This window comes from Heptranchias perlo, chromosome 11, assembly GCF_035084215.1.
Source record: "Heptranchias perlo isolate sHepPer1 chromosome 11, sHepPer1.hap1, whole genome shotgun sequence".
Classification (NCBI taxonomy): domain Eukaryota; kingdom Metazoa; phylum Chordata; class Chondrichthyes; order Hexanchiformes; family Hexanchidae; genus Heptranchias; species Heptranchias perlo.
Genome location: NC_090335.1, coordinates 68,167,506 through 68,186,954, shown reverse-complemented (window position 1 = coordinate 68,186,954; position 19,449 = coordinate 68,167,506). Strand labels below are relative to the sequence as shown.

The 19,449-nt window shown below is 45.9% G+C and overlaps 1 protein-coding gene across 2 annotated transcripts in view; it reads left to right on the top strand.

Moving 5' to 3' along the window:
- Nucleotides 1-245: 245 nt before the first annotated feature.
- Nucleotides 246-19,449, top strand: part of LOC137327468 (interferon-induced GTP-binding protein Mx3-like) — a 30,549-nt gene continuing 11,345 nt past the window's right edge. The window contains exons 1-9 of one of the 2 annotated variants that reach the window (XM_067993319.1): nt 246-353; nt 1,964-2,156; nt 3,046-3,183; nt 5,910-6,064; nt 7,089-7,227; nt 12,826-13,024; nt 15,637-15,715; nt 17,486-17,608; nt 19,110-19,254. In XM_067993319.1, the coding sequence (XP_067849420.1) occupies nt 1,967-2,156; nt 3,046-3,183; nt 5,910-6,064; nt 7,089-7,227; nt 12,826-13,024; nt 15,637-15,715; nt 17,486-17,608; nt 19,110-19,254 (1,168 nt within the window). In that variant the 5' untranslated portion in view covers nt 246-353; nt 1,964-1,966. Of the gene's footprint in view, nt 354-429; nt 507-1,963; nt 2,157-3,045; nt 3,184-5,909; nt 6,065-7,088; nt 7,228-12,825; nt 13,025-15,636; nt 15,716-17,485; nt 17,609-19,109; nt 19,255-19,449 lie in introns of those variants that run through there. The other variant, XM_067993320.1, reaches the window with a different exon arrangement.

Here is a 19,449-nt window from a genome sequence, read left to right as displayed (position 1 = left end):
AACAGCTTGCATTTACTGCATTCATCTTTTCATTGCAGCAAACCATTGCAGTTCGATCTGATTGCTTCTCTTTCTGTCTTTGAATACTGGTTTCACGTTTGCTTTCGGAAGACGATTTGAAGGGGGCCATTAACCCTTTGTGGGTCGGATCACACCACAGAGGGTCAGCCGGGGAAATCGGAACTTACTGGGAAACGAAACTACACCGACAAGAAAGGGGTCATGTGATTTCGAGGAAGTGAAAAAGAAAACCGAAACCTAAGAGGGAAGAGAATAGAAAAGCCATTCTCAGAGGAGCTGTTAAATCAGTGCTTGTTTATCTGTTGAGGTCAGAGTGCTGCATCTTGCGTAAGGTAAGTATATAAAGGCATTACTCACTCCTGTTATTTCTGATTGCTCTTTTGTAAGGCCGATTTCCTTCCCCTCGGTCTCTTCTGCCATTCCGATAGAATTATATATCTCAGGACATAGAGGAGGAGCTGGCCGGGAGAGCCAAGCCCTGGAAGGTACCTCAGCCACCGCCAGATGAACGAAACCCTGTCCGTTGTTACAGAAGTTCGAATCCTCTCTAGATTTTAAAAAATACTTATTATTTTCCTTAAACCTATGACTATAACTGAGTTGTGATTATAATATATAGAACTTGGCTTTCATTTTGTAGTGGTAATAATTAGCACATCTCACTTTGAATGGAGGTGATAATGTTGGATATCCTCCAAGTTCTCTGTGTTTATTGTGATTACCCTATTTGCACAATTCAGATGTGTTTCGGATTATATATTTTTTGCTCTCTCTTTGATGTGGGATTGAAAATAATTGTTTTCATATACAAAGTTTGCAAAGACATTACTCTGTCTTCTAATTTAGTGGAGGTGTTAAACCATGTAAATACCAATCATGTTTTATTACGTGTTCACACGACATTTAAAATAGATGGGCTGAGGTCTGTGTTAATTACTGGGTGCAGGAATGTGTTCAGCCTTCAGCTGGTAATATTGCCAATAGTCATTTCTAAATTCATGTTGGCTTCAAGCAGGGAGCTGTTACTCGATCAGCTTCTTCATATTAAAATGTGCTCCACAGAAAACCAGGAAAGTGATCTGAATTGTAAGGCGCCTCCCTTTTCTCAAATCGGAAAATGTTATCGCCGTCTTTTTCCCTGTAACCACCATGTCCTGGCAACCAAATACTAAAATGCCCTTCTTGTCCCATTTGGCACTCTCCCACATTCCCCAGGTGCTTCTCCCTGCCACCCTGATGTGCCCTCTCACGCCCCTCCGATGCTGCTACCTATCATCTCCTTCCCTGATGCCCTCCTTGCTGCCAGTTGTGGCTCTTGCCTGACGACCGTTGCTTCACAGAAGGAGTGGATCATCTAGCCCAGCACTGTGGGCGGAAATTCCTGACCTAGTAACGCCTTTTGCCAGAGCAGGAATTCCTATTATGAGATCAGGAGTTTTTGCTTGCGGCAATCGGCAAGGAGTCCATTCCTGTAACAAAGCAACTGCATCAGGTAGGAGCTCATCTCTTTAACCTATCCATTTGCTCCTGACCCAACTCTACAACCATGCCTCTAGCAACTCCAACCCAAGGATGTACTGGGGTCGCCAACTCCGAGTTGGAGGTATTCCTGGTGGTTTCATCACATGACCTCCCGCATCATACCCGTTTTTTCCCCAATTTTTAGTATTTTTACAACAAAAAAATGAAAGTGTTCAAAGACACTGAATAAACTTTTATTTATTGCCCCTATGATTTTTCTGCCTGGTCGATCGCAACAGTGTCCAGGAGATTTGTGGAGACTCCAGACAATCCTGGAGGGTTGGCAACCCTACTATGGACCCAAGTCCCTCACCACTTTAGATCGATGTCACAGGAGATTGACTGATAGGTTTTGCAAATAATAACTCAAGATATTAAAAAACAATCACTGTATTACCAGACTTTCCTTTTGTTTTCTCAGGCCATGGATGCTGCGCTGTACAATCACTATGAAGAGAAGGTGCGCCCTTGCATTGATCTCATTGACTCGCTGAGAGCATTGGGTGTGGACCAGGACCTGTCTCTTCCGGCCATCGCTGTGATTGGAGACCAGAGCTCTGGGAAAAGCAGTGTCCTTGAGGCTCTGTCGGGGGTTGCACTTCCCAGGGGCAGCGGTAAGAAAGTTCCCAGTACCGACACTCGACACTCCTTTCTAACTCCTTTCTCCCCCTATTTACCCCACCCCCACTATTGCCTCCTTGGGCCAGTGAGCCTCCTTCCGTACAAGTCCAGTCCGATATTGTCGTCGTGGACTTGTTGAATTCCATGAACGCTCACAGATTTTGATCCTTTGCATCAGAAATGAGGCATTGCAGGAAACCTTTGCTTCTTAAAAGGAGCAGATGTTGGGGTCTGGTGGCAAGGAGGAATAGACACTGGCCTTTTCATCTCTGTGGCTTGGGTTCAAATCTAAGCCAGGTTGATGGTATGAAAATCATGCTGGAATGGTCCTCTATTACCCTGAGTTTGAACGGCCTCAATCCAGCTTCTCATGGGCAAAGGCCCACAGATCAAAAACTGCCATGAGTTGGCAACCTCACTCAAGAGATTGCAAAGTAGCTGGAGTGGGAAATAGGAAAAGTAACGCAGTAAGAGGTGGCCTTCTGTGGATGGGGGTGAGGCATCTTTATTAGAGGGGAGTAAGGTTTTAGCTGGTCACCTAAACTGTGCTATGTCTGACCCTGACCTGGGAGTGTTTGACGCTGACACAGGGAACGTGGAAAGTGTTGCTTATCCCATCGCTAACATATCCCACCTTTAATGAGCACAAAATTCACCAGGAAATGCTTTCTAAAGGTAAATTAAAAAAATTAGGTCAGCGATTTCAGTGGGAGCTGTAATGTTGGTTAGTGAGTGTCTATTCCATTCTAGCAGAGGATGTGGGATCTGCCTGACCTACCGCTAACTCCTCTTTAAAGCCTCGAATCGCCACCACCCACCCTCCTTGCCCAATTCTGCTTTTACCATTGAAAGATTGACAGCCATCACCTCCTTATTTGGCAGGTATTGTGACAAGATGTCCTCTGGAACTGAAGCTGAAAAAAGCCAAAAAGGAAAAAATATGGAAGGGACGAATCAGTTACAAGAATTACATGAAAGAACTGTCTGACCCGTCTGAAGTGGATAAAGAGATTGTGAAAGGTGCTGATTTCATTGCCCTAGAGGCCTGGTATTATCTGCATGCCATGTTTTGGGTTGGATGATGGTGAAGTACTTCTGACTTGTTATTTTTTTTAATATGCCGCTACTCATTCTTGTCCGATTTATTTTTCCTCATCGATTTTTCTCTCCACCCCTCTACTCTTGAAGGCGTTGACTCCTTGCTGAGTTACGGTTGCATGGACACGGGGTGCCTTCTGGTACCTCACCCCGTGGTAGCCTTGATAGCAAGTGTTGACAGGCCACTCGACTGCAGGGGCATCACAGCCAAGCCCAATCCTGTTCTAATTTGACGTTCACATTTCCACCAGCCTTCAGAAGTGAGAACTTGGTTGGCTTGTGGCACCCACCATCCCCCCCGCCCCCCCCAACCTTGGGTGGCCAATTTTCTCTGCCCCACCCCTGAAAGTTAGGACTCATGCTGGGGTCTGGTTCCATAGGTACTGGTAATCCTCTGGCACTTTGCTCAAATGATAAACTCACACATTAGTACTAAGACACATGGGGAGGGGGGAAATTGGATAGGGGCCGTTTTTGGGTGTAGGTAGCGTGATGCGCTATTACACCACGTCCAATGACCCCTGCGCAGGCAGGACGCAAGTTTCAGCTCACGTGAGGACTCACCTGCAATCAGCGTTCCATTCCAGGCCTTGCACGTGGAATCAATGCAATTCACACTTTCCACCACCAGGGGGAGCCCCATCTCTTAAAGGGAGGATGTTTCTTAGAAATCTCTTAAAGGTAGCTGGTACCTGTTATTTGCTAAAAATAACAGTCTACTGTCTGCACAGAGTCTGAATGGAGATCAAACATCGCACACGTAAAACGCAGATGCAGGTCCCATCCCTATGTTTACTCACTGATGAATTATATTAAAACATTGAATTGCACTACTAAATCCCACATCCTCCAATCTGCACGCCAGACCTCACCAGTCTGCCAATCTGAGTTTGTACCGGGCCTGCGAGAGTGCATGCACCAAGGTTCTCTGCTGATGCACTAGAGACCTTGGTGCAAGAGGTGGACAGAAGGAGGAACATCCTATATCCGAGAGAGGGGGGGGGGGGGGCGGCAAGATATATCCAAAAGGCAGTGGGAGGCAGCGGGGGACGAAGTCAATGCCAGGCGCACAGCATCATGAACATGGATGCAGTGCAGGAAGAAGTTCAATGCTTTGACATGAGTGGGCAAGGTGAGTGAGGTCAACTGTCAAGTGGTGCCTCATATCAACTGCTCAACGCACTACACCGCCCATCCCCCACATACCAACAAACTCTTTCCATCAGTACTCAACTCTTCCAACCAAATGCATCCTCTCCCCCTTACACATTATCACTGTTGCAAGGCGCCCACCCACAACTCACAAGCCACACACAGGCAGCTATTCAACCATAACAGGCACAACACCCAGACACACGTCCCGCTTTCTTGCAGGAGAAGGTGGCGCATATCAAGAGGCAGCAAGTGGCAGTGGCATTTAGCCCTTCGAGCCTGTTCCACCATTCAACGAGATCATGGTGGACCTGTGACCTAACTCCATATACCCGCCTTAGCCCCATATCCCTTAATACCCTTGGTTCACACAAATCTATTAATCTCAGATTTAACATTCACAATTGAGCTAGTATCAACTGCCGTTTGCAGAAGAACGTTCCAAATGTCTCCCACCCTTTGCGTGTAGAAGCATTTCCTAACTTCACTCCTGCACGTCCTGGCTCTAAATGTTAGGCTATGTCCCCACGTCCTAGTATTGAAGTCTAGGAGACCTCCAAAAACAGTTGTAAATGTCTGTGCAGCCAGAAGCGATAATCCAGCCACTAACCTGTGAAACCTGCATGGTCCCTTTAAATAGAGCTGGTGGGGGTTCCTCCAGGCACTCTAAGACACGTTCAGATGGTCGGGGTTAAGACTGTGTGTTGAGTTGAGCGTTAAGTCCCAAAATGGTGTCTATCACTTTAAATCAGCGTTGCACATTGATTGAAGCCATTTTCTCCCTACTTTACATGATTCCAGCGTTCGTTATCTGCGCCTGCGCTAACTCCTATACCAAGATGGTGTCCGGCACATCTTGGCCCACAAAACAAACGGCCCAATTTAGCGCCCATGGTGTTTAGGAAGGGCAGAGAAAGAAAATGCAGCATGCGGTGGGTGGGGGGGGGGGGGGGGGTAATATTTTGACTTGGGCGGGGACGCAAAACGGGCGGTGTCCCATCTGCCACCCGTTATACATCCCGCCCAATATATTAAGTTCCATTGAAGTCAGAGGGTTTTAGAAGCGATTCCGCCTGTTTTTGTGTCCTCGTCCAAGTCAAATTGCATTCCCTTTGGGGTTTCCCCGGAGGGTGACCGAGTCACCACAGTAAGCCTCTTCCATACCGACCCAGCCACTTGCAGAAGTCTCGAGCGCCGATCACTTATGTATCCTCTCGGGGTACACGACAGCGGCAGATCTGAAGAGGGGGGATAAACAATCAGTGTCTTATACCTGTGTGCTCTGCGGTTCTGTGAGTTTATTTTCAGGATTTCTTTCAGGAATTGTGCAGTGTGATTGATAATTGGGGTAGATCTTGACCTTGTGCGATCTCTCTCGAAGTCAACGGAAATAAAAATTGGGAGAGGTGTAAAACGGCCTGCCGTCTTGCTCCCGCCCGTTTTCCACTATCGCACAAAGTCCAGATCCACCCCATTGAGTTTGGTTTGGTTTACAGCTCAGAACACCATGGCTGGAAAGGACCTTGGAATCAGCTCTGAGCTGATCAGTCTGGAAGTGGAGTCGAGCAATGCCCCCGACCTAACATTAATTGACCTGCCAGGAATTGCAAGAGTTGCAGTTGGTAACCAGCCACAGGATATTGGAGAGCAGGTAATGTAGAATACATCAGTTGGGCTGGCAAACGATCAAAGCCATAATCACAGACACAAAATAATCTTTGAGCACCCAGCTGGCTACCTGAAAACTTTAGTTAGGAAAAAGTAGAAAATAAACCCAAAGAGACAGTCTCTCTCACTCCTGGCCATGGTTCTTCCTCCTCTCTAATCCCTCCTTCTTCTCTCTTGCTTCTGGTTCACCTGTGTGTCTCATTTTTGGTCCCTCTTGTTTGTCTCACTCCCACCCCTCCCTCACTCTTTGTCCCTCTTGTCTGCCTCACTCTTTGTCCCTCTTGTCTGCCTCACTCTTTGTCCCTCTTGTCCGCCTCACTCTTTGTCCCTCTTGTCCGCCTCACTCTTTGTCCCTCTTGTCCGCCTCACTCCTACATCTTTCCCTTGCTTCTTTTTTCTCATGCTTTTCTCACTTCTTGCTCCTGCTCTCCTAAACCTGACCCTGTCTTCTCTTGTGTCCAGCCCTTTCTTGCTCACTCCTAGTTCCAATTTGAAGATCTTGATTACATTTGAGTTCCACTTTTTTCCACAGTGTCAGCCTTGGCTCAGTGGTAGCACTCTTACCTCTGAGTCGGAAGGTTGTGGTTTCAAGTCTTACTCCAGAGACTTGAGCACATAATCCAGCCTGACACTTCAGCGCAGTACTGAGGGAGTGCTGCACTGTTGGAGTTGCTGTCTTTTGAATGAGGTGTTAAACCGAGGCCCCATCTGCCCTCAGATGGATGTAAAAGATCCCATGGCACTATTTTGAAGAAGAGCAGGGGTGCTCTCCCCGGTGTCTTGGCGAACACCTAAAAAAAACAGATTATGTGGTCATTTCTGTTCGTGAGACCTTCCTGTGTGCAAATTGGCTGCTGCATTTCCTACATCACAACAGTGATTACACTTCAAAAGTACTCAGTTGAATGTAATGTGCTTTGGGATGTTGTGAGGTGGTGAAAGGTGCTGGACAAATGCAGGTCTTTTTTTTTTCTTCAATGAATTGATTTTCTTCACAATTCATTCAGATCAAGGAGCTGATCGGTACCTACATTAGAGAAGATAAGACCATTAATCTTGTTGTCATCCCATGTAACGTTGACATAGCGACCACAGAGGCCTTGAAAATGGCTCAGGAAGCAGACCCTTCAGGAGGGAGAACAGTTGGTAAGAAGAAAGCTTCTCACTTCTTTCGGAGGTTTGTTGTGGTAAAAATGCACAAGGCTGATTATTCCGACTATAAATATAAAAATGTATAGAAAATTAGCCTATGCTGCGACCTAAAGGGGTGATAATATTCTTCCCCTTCGCTGCCCTGCTCCATTAGGTTTGTCACCTCTTTGCTCTGGACTTTGGCAGCTGAGTTTTGAGTGGGCTGAGTTTCTAAAATGTAAATCAATACCAAAAGGTTGTTTTTTTTTCAAATTGAAGTTCTTTTTTTGTCTCAGGATGTGGAGGTGTTGGTTAAAGTGTTGAAGATTTTAAAATTCATTTTCATCAGCAGCAAAAACAAACAACAAATCTCAGCCCATGAACTCACTCCCACTCTCACCCCCATCCTGATCTCTGCCCAGTTTCAGACTTTGCAAAAAAGGGCAACTCTGCTTCATCGTCTGTGGTAAAAGTGGCACCAAGTTTCCAGAACTCTACCCGCCCGACTCATTGACATGTTTTATGATGCCCTTCTCTGCATAACTCCTTCCGGTCCGAGTGGTCTGGAAGGTAGCAAATATAACCCCGCTATTCAAGAAGGAAAGGAGGGAGAGAGAAAACAGGGAACTACAGGCCAGTTAACCTGACATCGGTCGTCGGGGAAAATGCTGGAATCCATTATTAAGGAAGTGGTAACAGGGTACTTAGAAAATCATAATATGATTAGGCAGAGTCAACATGGTTTTATGAAAGGGAAATCGTGTTTGACAAATTTATTAGAGTTTTTTGAGGATGTAACTAGCAGGGTAGAAAAAGGGGAACCAGTGGATGTAGTATATTTGAATTTTCAAAAGGCATTCGATAAGGTGCCACATAAAAGGTTGTTACACAAGGTAAGGGCTCACGGGGTTGGGGGTAATATATTAGCATGGATAGAGGATTGGTTAAAGGACAGAAAACAGAGAGTAGGGATAAACAGGTCATTCTCAGGTTGGCAGGCTGTAACTAGTGGGGTGCCGCAAGGATCTGTGCTTGGGCCTCAGCTATTTATAATCTATATTAATGATTTAGATGAAGGGACCGAGTATAATGTATCCCAGTTTGCTGATAATACAAAGCTAGAGAGAGTAAGCTGTGAGGAGGACACAAAGAGTCTGCAAAGGGACATAGACACGTTAAGTGAGTGGGCAAGAAGGTGGCAGATGGAGCATATTGTGGGGAAATGTGAGGTTATTCACTTTGGTAAGAAGAATAGAAAAACAGAATATTTTTTAAACGGTGAGAAACTATTAAATGTTGGTGCACAGAGAGACTTGGGTATCCTCGTACAAGAAACATAAAAAGTTAGTTTGCAGGTGCAGCAGGCAATTAGAAGGAAAATGGTATGTTGGCCTTTATTGCAAGGGGGTTGGAGTACAAGAGTAAGGAAGTCTTGCTGCAATTGTACAGGGCTTTAGTGAGACCTCACCTGGAGTACTGTGTACAGATTTGGTCTCCTTATCTAAGGAAGGATACACTTGCTTTGGAGGCAGTGCAATGAAGGTTCACTAGATTGATTCCTGGGATGAGAGGGTTGTCCTATGAGGAGAGGTTGAGTAGAATGGGCCTATTCTCTCTGGAGTTTATAAGAATGAGAGGTGATCTCATTGAAACATATGAGGTTATTAAGGGGCTTGACAGGGTAGATGCTGAGAGATTGTTTCCCCTGGCTAGAGAGTCTAGAACTAGGGGGCATAGTCACAGGATAAGGGGTCAGCTGTTCGAGACTGAGATGAGGAGGAATTTCTTTACGCAGAAGGTTGTGAATCTTTGGAATTCTCTACCCCAGAGGGCTGTGGATGCTGAGTCATTGAATATATTCAAGGCTGAGATCGATAGACTTTTGGACTCTAAGGGAATCAAGGGATATGGAGATCGGGCGGGAAAGTGGAGTTGAGGTCAAAGATCAGCCATGAGATCTGATTGAATGGCGGAGCAGGCTCGAGGGGCCGTATGGCCAACTCCTGCTCCTATTTCTTATGTTCTTATAATTCTCTCTGCTTAACATTGGTTATGGCTCCATCACTAACAGAGAATTTGGCTGCAGGGTGGAGGGAGGGGGGAGAAAGGAGGCGAGCATACAGACGTAAGTGCTGAGATGAGCTCAGGAACTCCGTTGCTGACCTGGCTAAAGTTCATGGGGTCAGAGGGAGGTCCCTGTTTTACATTGCAGTGGTCAGTGCCCACAGACTGGGTGGGGCGGGAGGAGCTAAGGCATCTGCCAGCTAAAGCGGCTGGCATGTTTGGCTGAAGACCGACCTGCTGTGGGGAGGGAGAAGGTCCCTTCTTGAAAACTATTTGCCAACTTTCCCCGATTGGCCCCCCCTTTCCCCCTTTTGTAGGGGGGCTGCGTGTAAAAACAATTTCAAACAAAGATCCAAGGTCCTCTTTGTCCAGCCACACTCGTAGCCTGGATCCCCAGGTGGGCCCCACTTCCAACATTCAACGGCATTGTATGGCTTGCCTCACCAGGCCTGCCAGCTGCCGATTCTGCCCCTGCCAACTGAGTAGTTGGGGAATCAGGAACACCGACATTCGGAATCTCCACCTCCCACATCTGCCCTTTCTTATGCCACTGCCTTGTAAGGGGTAGGTGGAGGCCTGTATCCAATGTATCTGTGTCCTGTCCTAAATTCCTATGGATATTTGACGCCTTGAAATATTGCACATTTCCTATGACATATATTACTCCGGTTCCTTCGTTATCGCAGGATCAAAATCCTGGAACTCCCTACCCAACAGCATTGTCCGAGTACCTTTAACACATGGACTGCTGCGGTTCAAGAAGAAGGCCCATCACCACCTTCCCAAGGGCAACTAGGGATAGGCATTAAATGCTGGCCTTGCCAGCGATGCCCATATGCTACGAATGAACAAAAAAAAAATCCAACTTTGCTTATGGCTCCCTCTTTAATAGATAAACCATCCAGAACATTCTCTGGAGCATTCTCTGATGTTATGCAAGTTGTTTGTTTATTCCTCTCTCTTAAGGGAGCTCTTGAGCCCCTCTGTTCATCGAATCTAATGGTTTTGGAAACATTCACCCATATTTCTTCCATAGATATCTGTATTAGGGCAATCTAATTAAAAAAACAAGTTATTTAATAGCATGTACCATGTTTATCACAGCAGTGAATTAGCGATTAGACTTCTGCAGAAATAACGGGCCAAATCTTGGTGGAGTGGGGCATCCCTCAGCGTGCGCCTTTCATAGAAGTTTACAACATGGAAACAGGCCCTTCGGCCCAACATGTCCATGTCGCCCAGTTTATACTACTAAGCTAGTCCCAATTGCCTGCACTTGGCCCATATCCCTCTATACGCATCTTACCCATGTAACTGTCCAAATGCTTTTGAAAAGACAAAATTGTACCCGCCTCTACTACTGCCTCTGGCAGCTCGTTCCAGACACTCACCACCCTTTGAGTGAAAAAATTGCCCCTCTGGACCCTTTTGTATCTCTCCCCTCTCACCTTAAATCTATGCCCCCTCGTTATAGACTCCCCTACCTTTGGGAAAAGATTTTGACTATCTACCTGATCTATGCCCCTCATTATTTTATAGACTTCTATAAGATCACCCCTAAACCTCCTACTCTCCAGGGAAAAAAGTCTCAGTTTATCCAACCTCTCCCTATAAGTCAAACCATCAAGTCCCGGTAGCATCCTAGTAAATCTTTTCTGCACTCTTTCTAGTTTAATAATATCCTTTCTATAATAGGGTGACCAGAACTGTACACAGTATTCCAAGTGTGGCCTTCAGCATGAATATAATTTGCGCCGTAACTCGCTTAGAGCGCGAGCTGCTAACAGCGTGGCGAGGGCAACGGGACCAACAGTCTATCTCCTTAACCAATGAGATTTAAAGATTGAGAAAGAAACAGAGGAACGATGGGGAAGAAAAACGGGTGAATTAGAGTCAAATCAGGTACAGAAAGAGAAATAAAGAGAGGGAAAGAAAGGTTGGATTAAGAGAGCGAGATTAAGAAAAAAAAATGAGAAATTTGAAATTTTTAAAAAGAATTTACTACCTGCAAGAACGAGACTCAACACTTTAAATTGTTTTCTTTCTGGGCCGGAGAGGTTGCATTAAAAATGATCACGTCGTTAAGAAGGTACCTGCACTGTTAATAATGAGACCTCACTTTCTGCGGCGAAAGTATGTGTGAAGCAAACAGCAGAGCGGCGTAAATCGACCAGCAAGTTCTGTAGATTTGCACGTCACGGTCTATCTCTTAACCCCCTGAACTTGCTGGCCAATTTGCGCATTAATAACAGAGTGCGTTGTGAATTCACGTTATGTTTCCAGGAAGATTTGGCTTGTTAAGTCAATCACTAGTTTAACATAAATACAGTGTGGGCCAGTTGAGTGCAACACTGTCTTCTTAACTCTGGGGCCTGGATTTGAATCCAGCCCAGACTGAATGGATGAAAGTCATCTTTCCTTGTGCAGGCTGTAAGGAGGATGCAGTTTAAAGATTAAAAAAAAAATATTCCTTTTCTTCATGGGTGGAGGTCACGACCCCAGCTTGGATTCTCCGATGGGCCCCAATTCTGCTGATCAGGGGCACGATATGCCTGGCCTCACCTGGCACGCTGTCAACGATGAAACGTCGGGTACCTCCGAGGGCAGGGAAAGCGGGCACCCTCCAACATATGGAGTCCCCACCACCTCCCACCTGACCTCACACCCTCTTGTGTAGGTGGACCTTGTTAGGGGGCAGGCAGAAGCTTCTCCCCCGGCGGGCCATCCAGGAAACTATGGGGGAAGGCCGGGATCTGGCGTAACCAGGTGCCGCCTAAGTTGCTGTCCTTCTGCCACGTTCCTGCTGGAGTCCGCCAGGAGGGTCCTGGATTTTTGGGCCCAATAGCCTGGAAATGAAACTGCGGCGGCTTAATGCACTGGCATGAAATCACTTTGTCTGCTGTTCTGACAGAAGCACCATCCCATATAAAATAAACAGGAACACCTCAGTTTAAATGGCGGACAGAGTCATTTCACAAAGATGTAAAATTGCGATTGCTAGGCTGCACTGATGGTTTACAACACACAGCCTTCACATTTATTACTCAACGCTAGTTGCCCTTGAGAAGGTGGTGGTAGGCCGCCTTCTTGAACCACTGCAGTCCTTGAGGTGAAAGTACTCCCACAATGCTGTTAGGTAGGGAGTTCCAGGATTTTGGCCCAGTGACAATGAAGGAACGGCCGATATATTTCCAAGACAGGATGGTGTGACTTGGAGGGAAGCTTGGACGTGATGGTGTTCCCATGCGCCTGCTGTCCTTATCATTCCAGGTGTATTTGACCCACGTTTTACCTGACCTAATAATATTTGATATGACACTGGATCCCCATTGTAGAAAAGAATTCCATTTCCCAACTGAAAAAATGAGATTACGTGGAATATTAATGAGTATGGAGAGCACGCAAGAGAGTGAGATTTGACCAGGTGGCCTCATGTAGAGTCAAAACACCTGCACAGACTTGTTGGGCCAAATGGCCTGTTTCTGCACTGTGACCTGTGACTACTGTCTATTACTAAAGCTTTCCCATCATTGACGTTTGAATATGCAGGTATATTAACGAAGCCAGACTTGGTTGACAAGGGGACAGAAGATACCATCCTTAAAATCATGAGGAATGAGGTTGTTGCTTTGAGTAAAGGTTACATGGTTGTTAAGTGCCGTGGACAGCAAGACATTAATGAACAATTGACCTTGGCTGAGGCATTGGAGAGGGAAAAAGCTTTTTTCAAACAGAATGAGCATTTCAGGTAAGGCTTTAGCAGGCCAATCAAAATTGGAACTTTGGTTATTTTGTTGACCTGCGTTTCTCCTCTGTAGTATTTCCTGTTTATGACCATATATGAAAACGTACCATGGCAAGGTATGAAGGCAAGAGTATAAGACTATGGGCCCTTGGAAACCGGGCGGGGGGGGGCAGTTCATACGAGGGCAGTCACACCCCTCTAATCCTGCTGCCTTCCCGTCATGTCCTGAAGTTAACCAGCTCTTTTGAGCAGGCGAGTGGGACTCCCACGGGAAAGCAGTGGGGTCCTCTTTAAATATGCAGATCGGGGCCCGATGACATCGTCAGGATCCGATCGGCAATGTTAGTTGAGCGGGAGGGGGAAAGGGGGGAGCAGTGACGGCCTCCTCATCAGGCCTGACCTGCTGGGACGTGGATCGTTGGCCGGAAGAGGCCGCACAAGGAAGGCCCCAACCCTCCCCTGATTGTGCCCCACGCTATGGCCACCTGCTACCGATTTTACGCTCCCGCTCGCCAGCCAGTTAGTGGATCTGGCCGGGCTCGGGCAGCTCAGAGGGAAGATTTATGGTAATGAGGCCCGACCATCAAGATCGGCTGGGCCTCCATGTCCCTGGTCTCCCTGGGTTTGCCGCCCGCTTCAGGATTCATGCATGCCATACCCACCCCTCCCCCCTCAATTCAAAATCCTACGTGTGAAATGAGAAAAGGTCCATCAACTTATGTAGCCCACTGCTTCTACAGACCAGGAGCAAACTACCCTTACCAGGCGTGATGCAACACCGGCAAAGTGGGATTCCACGTCATAGGGAATGCCACTCTCTCCTGACTTGGTCGCCTAGTTTTGGATAGGCAGAGGCTCCACCCACAACAGACCATCCAGGAGACTCCCAGCGAGGGTCCCACCACCTTTTATGATTAATTTTTACTAAATGTAATAAATAAATGCAAGGTGTCTTCAATATTTAATCAGCCCTGTAGCAACTTGTAGTGCCTTTTCGATTCTTGTCACGTGAGGCAGCCATTTTGTAATCTCCTAGGAGACAACAGGAGCCCCACGTACCAGTTAGCCATTTTCCTTCCTTCATTCAACTGTGACTCATTTTCACAATAAGACACTTTTTTTACTCCGAAACTTGGATTGTCGCTGCACAATGGCAAACATGTATGAGTGACACTTGACATTTTGTTTTTCAAAATTCGGCAGATTCCAGCCTTCCCTCCCAAATACTTTGAAAAGGTTTCTGATGCACTTAAATGCCTGGTCGCTGTTGGGTGATGTCACGCTAAACATTGATTCCGATCAATTAGTAAAAACTCATTAGCATTTTTCATCTCTTTTTCGAGGACCTCACCCCAATGGCCACTTTTTTATACGAGCTGAGGGAATGAGTGTCAGGGGGCTGTTTGACTAGATTGATCCTGTGGCATAAAATTTCAGAGCTGGGCTCACTTTCTGTGCCACGGTGAGATTCGTCCGTGTTGCGGACCTTGGTTCCAGATCTGGCTGCGGCAGTGAACAGATCTCCTTCGAAGCTTCATGACTGAAGTGGGATCTTACCCCCACCCCCACCTGCCATGAGATGGAGGGATTCAGATTTATTAGAAATGCACTGTGGATAGGTGGGCTGGATGGACTGAAGGTCTTCTCTTTCCTGAAACTGTTACTATGTAGAGCTCCTGGGAAAGATCTCGGAAAGTGGGCCTGGGTCTGTAGATCCTGCTGGATGGGTAGTGCTGGTATGGTCTGGCTGTCCTCTGGTGCTCCCTGTTCAATCTGGCTTCCCTCACGGCCTCCTGCAGCACCTCTTCCTCCAGATCATGGGAAGTAGGATTCTCATTGGGACGCCCATTATGCAGCTCTCAGCGCTCAGTAATTTTCTTGAAATGGAATACTTACCAAAGGTAATGTAGAATGTATGGGAAGGCTTCCTGAGTATAAAAGTGAAAAACCTTTTTTGCAATATGTGCAGTGAACCCCAAGATCTGGCCAACAGTTTCCACAATCAATCTAAGTTAAGCAGTGTCCCTCTAACTAAGTACTTTGGCCTTGATGAACAGGTCCTGGTCATCTGCGCTCTTTAAACAGCGATGCACGTTCTCGAGGGTTGAGAAGGTGGAAATCGCATTGGGGGTGACATCACCCCACCTTAACTCACGACATTCGCACCTGGCCGCCACTGTGAGGGCGGGTACTTTGTCAGCCTGCCCTGTAGCTGAACAGAATTTCTGCTGCGTGCTTCTCCAGCAGAACCCTGACGGAAATCGGCCCCGTCAGAAATTCCTGGCACTGCAAAGATGCAAATCTTAATCTACGCCCTTCCCAAAACCCAGGAATTTTGGGGCCCGTGTCTTTAGCCATGATTTGAACTCCGGGCGAGCGTGGGGCTGGTGTGACAGAGGGTCAAACTCTTCCCGGCTCGCCGGCGTGAGGCGTGGCCCATTTTAACTCCCGGGCCTCATAACACCCGATTTTCCTTCCATTTAAATTACAGGCATGGGCTCCCACCAGCCTATTATTCTGCTGTTCACTGGGCCCGGGCGATCTCTCCCCTGAAGAGTCATAAGAATCTATAGTGTGATGTTGATGTGATATGTGCTTTTTTTTTTGTCACTTAGGACCCTCTTGGAAGAAAAAATGGCAACAATTCAGTGCGTGGCTGCCAGACTGACCACGGAACTTGTCGGTCAGATCCGGGTCAGTGACCACTCCCTCTTACAGAATGAGGACCTTTACTTTTGCAGGCACTGATGGTGACTGCAGAACCCAGTGTAATAGAAACACAGAGAAAAGCCAGTGCTAGCTCCACAGCAGAACGATCTTCTCTAATCCTACTTCCCTGCTCCTTCCTTCTTCCCTTTGATATTTTTCTTCATCCACTATTTATCTAATTCCGTATTGCTTATTGTTATTGACCACACTTCAGTCACCAACAGCAATCCATGTTCTAATTAGCATTGTTACGTAGAATTACGTAGAATTTTACAGAACAGAAACAGGCCATTCGGCCCCACAGGTCTATGCCGGTGTTTATGCTCCACATGAGCCTCCTCCCACCTTATTTCATCTAACCCTTCTATTCCTTTCTCCCTCGTGTGTTTATCTAGCTTCCCCTTAAATGCATCTATGCTAGTTGCCTTAACTACTCCTTGTGGTAGCGAGTTCCACATTCTAACCACTGTCTGGGTAAAGAAATTTCTCCTGAATTCCTTATTGGATTTATTAGTGACTGTCTTGCATTGATGGCTCCTAGTTTTGGACTCCCCCACAAGTGGAAACATCTTCTCTACATCTACCCTATCAAACCCTTTAATAATTTTAAAGACCTCTATCAGGCCACCCCTCAATCTTCTCTTTTCTAGAGAAGAGAGCCCCAGCCTGTTCAGTGTTTCCTGATAGTTGTATCCTCTCATTCTAAGTGAAGAAATTCTTTATAACTTCTCTCCCACTAGTACTAATCCTCTGCTTGTCAGGTTTTCTCCGTTGATAGCGCACTCACGTCTGAACCAAAGGGTTGTGGCTTCAAGTCCCACTTTAGGTCTTGGGCACATAATCTAGGTTGACAGGTTAGTGCAGTACTAAGGGAGTGCCGCATTGTCTGAGGTGCCATCTTTCAGATAAGATGTTAAACCAAGACCTGTCTGCCGGCTCAGATGGATACAAGAGATCCCGAGGCACTATTTGAAGAAGAGCAAGAGAGTTCCTCTGGTGTTCTCATTCAGCAACACAAAGGTGCAGGATGAGGAACTCCATTTAGTTCATCTTAACTTATCGATCTAAATGGATAGATCCCTCCATAACATATAGAGTAGTAGAATTGAACTGAAGAAAAATCCAGCTGCATCTAAGTCCAAAGTTTTAATAAAATCTGATAACTTAAAGAGGTTCAATTATCTCGTAAGACTAAAACTATAAGCACATGCCTAGTCCCAGGGTATATATTGTGGCAGGAGCTATGAAGTCAGTGGGAATTTTAGTACCGATGAGGTTGTTCAATGAGGCAGCATACAGCTCTGTACCATTATCTGGTAGGACGACATGTTTGCATTAGTAAGTCCTCTCTTTGTAGGTTGGGCAGGGAGTTGTATCGGCATCTCCCATTAGTCAGCTCAAGCGTGCCATTGGGACCAGGTTGTTTGGCCTAAGGAGGGGAAGGAAATAAGATATATTTTAGAAATAGCGGTGAGGGAGGAGCACAACAGAGTTTTTCAAATATTTCAAATATCCGAACCAATTGGCCACTCCCTCGTCAGGAATATGAAAGAACTGTTAAGGCTCAGGGCATTGACGTCATTTCTTTCCTGAAACAAGGTGAAGTGTCAAGACTGGTAGTTGAAGATGTCAAAAGGGTGAAAAGTTAGAGGAAATAGAAGCAGTTTCTCAATTGGGAGAGAAAAGTATCTCTGCCTGTTTAATGCCCTCTGTTTGCTTAAAGTAACATGCTTTCAATTCCTTTTCTCTTTAAAGAAAACCCTGCCAACTATTGAAAATGAGGTTCGGTGCAAAATTGCTGAAACTGGTAGGGAACTGGAGATGCTGGGATCGGAAGTACCAGCTGATGACGAGGATAAAATTCCTTTCCTCATTGATGTAAGTGCAAGAGCGAGCTCATGAAGGGTTCTTTCTAAAAGGAGGTTTGGCTTCATAACAAAAAGTTTGGGGAAATCTTGGATTGATAGATGTCAGTTTAACTACAGACTCTTCCCTTCACTGTCAATGTTTCAATTAAGCAATCATTGAAAGTTAGTTCTCAAGAGGTGTTCAAAATCATGAAGGGTTTTGATAGAATAAATGAGGAGAAACTGTTTCCAGTGGCAGAAGGGTCGGTAACCAGAGGACACAGATTTAAGGTGATCGGCAAAAGAGCCAGAGGCGACATGAGGAAACATTTTTTCATGTAGCGAGTTGTAATGATCTGGAATGCACTGCCTGAAAGGGTGGTGGAAGCAAATTGAATTGTAATTTTCAAAAGGGAATTTGCAAATACTTGAAGGGAAAAAATTTACAAGGTTAAGGGGAAAAAGCAGAGGAATGGGACTAATTGGATAGCTCTCTCAAAGAGCTGGCACAGGCATAATAGGACGAATGGCCTTCTATGCTGTACCTACGATACTATGATGAGATGGAGTTTGTACAGAATTTTTAATCATAATAAATCCTCTTTTATTTGATACTGGATTGTTGGGAACTATAACAACAATATAACAAACCTTCTTTAGTATGGGGAAGGAGATGTTGGTAATTCTAATAGCGATGATACCACACATAAGTGACAAACTTTTATGTTTTGACACAATTGATAACCTGTAGTGGATGAATGTTTAATGCAACCGTATGGCATTTTAAAAATTTGTTCATGGGATGTGGGCGTCGCTGCCGAGGCCGGCATTTATTGCCCATCCCTAATTGCCCTTGAGAAGGTGGTGGTGAGCCGCCTTCTTGAACCGCAGCAGTCTGTGTGGTGAAGGTTCTCCCACAGTGCTGTTAGGAAGGGAGTTCCAGGATTTTGACTCATCGACGATGAAGGAACGGCGATATATTTCCAAGTCAGAATGGTGTGTGACTTGGAGGGGAACGTGCAGGTGGTGTTGTTCCCATGTACCTGCTGCCCTTGTCCTTCTAGGTGGTAGAGGTCGCGGGTTTGGGAGGTGCTGTCGAAGAAGCCTTGGCGAGTTGCTGCAGTGCATCCTGTGGATGGTACACACTGCAGCCACAGTGCGCCGGTGGTGAAGGGAGTGAATGTTTAGAGTGGTAGATGGGGTGTCAATCAAGCGGGCTGCTTTGTCCTGGATGGTGTCGAGCTTGTTGAGTGTTGTTGGAGCTGCACTCATCCAGGCAAATGGAGAGTATTCCATCACACTCCTGACTTCCTTGTAGATGTGACTATACCTGCTGACACTGGCTGCCTGCACTGGGATATTGTTACTTTCCCCAGAGCTAACAATCTCCATTTTGTCAAGCAGAGAAATATCACCAATTATATTTTTAAAAATCAATGTGTAGAAACGGGAAGTGAAAGATGCTGGCTTGGGTTTAATGGTCACGATACAGTTAAAGACTAACTGAAATGTTATTTTTGCACTAACTCCAGAAAATTAGAGCCTACACTGATGACATCTTCAGTTTAACATCTGGAGAATATTCAAGGGAGTACGATGATGATTTGAAATTATATACAGTGGTGCGAAAGAGTTTTGGGAAGTGGCATGGCCTCCTTGATGAAGATGAGTCCGAGTGTAAGTATTCCAGTTGGTATGGCGAAGACAGCATTAGCATTGTGATTGGGCACTAAGCTTCATCAAGTGAATGAATGCGGTTTATGAAAGATCTTGCATTTATATACTGCCTATCATGTCTTCAGGACTTCTCAAAGTGCTTCATAACCAATGAATTACTTTCGAGGTGTAGGAAAACAATGTGGCCAATTTGTG